This window comes from Nannospalax galili, unplaced genomic scaffold (genome assembly GCF_000622305.1).
Source record: "Nannospalax galili isolate Female #2095 unplaced genomic scaffold, S.galili_v1.0 scaffold664, whole genome shotgun sequence".
Lineage (NCBI taxonomy): Eukaryota > Metazoa > Chordata > Mammalia > Rodentia > Spalacidae > Nannospalax > Nannospalax galili.
The window spans coordinates 5,916,418-5,919,311 of NW_008354274.1; the positions used below are offsets into that span (position 1 = coordinate 5,916,418).

The 2,894-nt window shown below is 59.5% G+C and overlaps 1 protein-coding gene and 1 non-coding gene across 2 annotated transcripts in view; both read left to right on the plus strand.

Annotated features, from left to right (window-relative positions):
• Nucleotides 1-455: 455 nt before the first annotated feature.
• Nucleotides 456-2,894, plus strand: part of LOC115067411 (twist-related protein 1-like) — a 9,051-nt gene continuing 6,612 nt past the window's right edge. Inside the window, exon 1 of the mRNA XM_029555178.1 lies at nt 456-649. Within this exon, the coding sequence (XP_029411038.1) occupies nt 621-649 (29 nt within the window). The 5' untranslated portion in view covers nt 456-620. The remainder of the gene's footprint in view (nt 650-2,894) is intronic.
• Nucleotides 806-924, plus strand: LOC115067414. The gene has a single exon (XR_003846841.1). It is a non-coding gene; the product is annotated as a 5S ribosomal RNA (ribosomal RNA).

Genomic DNA, 2,894 nt, shown 5'->3' on the forward strand with positions numbered 1-2,894 from the left:
GAAAGGCAGTGCCAGCCCAGTCCCGTGGGGAGTAAGGTGGGAGGGCAAAGCAGTTGCTTGTTGCCAACAGGCCCCATGCAGGTGGATGAGTTGGGGTCCAGGAAGAGATGCAGGCCTTCCCCTAGGAGGCACCCTGAGGTGTGAGAGTTTAGGCCCATCTTACCCACCAACTGGGAAGCCTAAAGGAGGTGGAAGTAAAAGGGAAGCAATGACAACTCCCCAGGAAAAGACAGAGAGAGGCAGACAAGGAGACAGAGGAAGAGAAACAGTGGGGTGGTGGGGATTGGGGTGTGTGTGCGGGGAGGCAGCCTGGGCCCAGTTGCCCTGGCTGCTGAGGATGCGGAGAGGAGGTAGGTGCCTGTGAACTGAAGGCTGGCGATGAGGTCACAAAGCCCTCGCTCCGCCCCACCGGCCGGCCGTGGAGGCCTGTGGACTTTGCTGCGCTGTGCGGCACTGGGGGTGCGGAGAGGGGGGAGGGGCGGTGGGGTGGCCAGGGCGGGGAGACTCCTGTGTCGGACGGGGCCGGGCAGAGGCACTGGCCGGCCGTAGGGCAGCAGGGCGTGGGTGCCCCGCCAGTCGTTGGCGGCGCTAGGATTTGACACAGGTCAGAAGCTCGGAGAATGGAGGTGCAGTGCCTAGCAGGCCTCCGGTAAGGCTCCCGAAGCGGTCCGATTTGGGAAGCCAAGCAGGCTAGGGCCTGTGGCCCTTGCAATGTGTCCCTCCGGGCCTCGTTCCGCCTCCGCCGCCGCCGCCGCCGCAGCCGCCGCCCTGCAGGCTCTTGGGGCCGCTAGGAGCGGGGCCAGGTGTCTACGGCCATACCACCCTGAACGCGCCCGATCTCGTCTGATCTCGGAAGCTAAGCAGGGTCGGGCCTGGTTAGTACTTGGATGGGAGACCGCCTGGGAATACCGGGTGCTGTAGGCTTTTGCGCCTCGCACCCGATCTCTCCCTTTTGCACCCTGCCTGGTCAGCGCCCCAAGATACAACTGCACTCCCCTCCGTCCCCACACAAGATCCCCTCACCCTCTTCAGCTCGCCTCCTCTGCACTGGGCTCGGCCGCTCCCCCCACCCTCACTTCTCCTCCTGCCCAACTCACACACACTTAAGAGCTCAGGACACCGCTGTCCTCTTCGCCCACAGACTGCTGGGTGCCCTGCAGCCTAGGGTCTGTGCGGGTAGGGGAGGCCCGCCGCCCCCTGAAGCCCTTATGTCAGGGACCCAGGGGCCGTGGGTAACTGCGGGCCGGGCGGCTCATGGGGCGGATCGTCCAAAATGCCCAGGCAGTGCCTGCCTCCGTGCTTCCTTGGGTGAGGTGTGAGGTCTGGGAGCGGGAAGGGGGCGCAGGGTCTTCTTGACAGCGCCTGGCTGACTCCCACTCCGGCCCGGCAGGCCCGGGCCCCTCTCCTCTTCTGAGGTCAGACCAGCACCATTCTCCCAGACCCATCCAAAGCCCGCTACTGTTTCCCTCTCTAGCTGCACCCTGACCCCAGCCCGTCCTCATCTCAGCGACCGGGGGACGGGCGGGACTCATTCCTGTCCGCCTGTGCCCTGGGGACCGGCAGGGGCCCAGCAGCAGACCTATCACATGGGACCAGCTGTTCAGCACCCACCGGGAGCTGTCCATCCCAACCCCGCGGGCTCTCGCGGCCTGGGGATTGGGGAGGGGGTGGGGGCTGGATATCCGGTAGGGAGCAGGAGGATTTGTTCCTGAGCCCAAAGGGTGGCGGACCCTGCCAACATGACACCTGGGCTGGAGCCTGGCACTTGCCGCCCCACACCCACCCACCTCCAGGACAGATCCCTCAGCGACCCCAGGCCACAACTGCTGCCCTAGAGGAAAGGGAGTGTTGAGTTTCTCCTGGCTCCCCTAGAAAGGAATGTCCAGGGGCAGGGAGCAGTGTGAAGGCACAGAGGACACACTGGCGGCTGGCCTAGTGCAGGTGGCAGGCAGGTGGGGATGCATGCCCCTTGCTCCTTCCTCCTGGGCAGCTCAGGGGTCTGCATGGGCCAGGGACTGTGGGCTGGTCGGCCTGCTGGCTCCCTAGATGGGATGAGGGGACAGGAAGGAGGCTTCCACCCAGCCCTACACAGGTGTCCTGGGAGAGTCAGGCTGAGGAAAAAGTTGTCCACTGTAGAGGAGGAGGAGGAGGAGGCGGAGGAGGAGGAAGAGGAGGAGGAGGTCTCTCTGGATGGTGATTGTTGCGTGGGCACGAGGAGAGTGGGGCCTGTTCTGGATCACATCAGTGTCAGCTTGACACTCCTGAGTTCCTGGAGCCTCAGTTGGGTAACAGCTTCCATCGGACTGGCCTTTGGCAACGTCTTTCGGGCATCTTCTTGACTGAGTGATGTGGGAGGGTACAGCTCCTGTGGGTAGTGCCAACCCCCGGGAAAGTCCGCCTACGCGGTCTAAGAAAATGGATTGATGTCGACCGCAAAGCAGACACCCTACAGCGAAGTTCATGGGAACTGGCTCGTTCCTGCCTATGTTGAATAAGCTTCTTCCTACCAGAGCATTTCAGTTTCCTTGGCAGCCAGACAATCATGGACTCTAACAGAAACTGCCCTTAAAAGAAAACTGGAAGTATCTTTTTAATTAATAGTCTTTACTCTTGCTCATGAATTCTTACCGAGCACGTTTTGAAATGCAGAAATGGATTTTCTGTTCTAATTATCCAGATACACCTTTGTAAAATGGAGATTTCAGCAATTCAGTGATAAGGCTGTACGTTTCTGGAAGAAAACATTGGTCGTCGCAAATCTTTCTGTTTTCTGGCTTTGGGAAAATAGAGAATAAGAGTTAGAATGCTGAAAGGCTGAAAAGGAAAGGCAAAAAAAAAAAGAGAATAATGAACAACAAATAAAATAAAATAATAACATAAATAAAATAAAATAA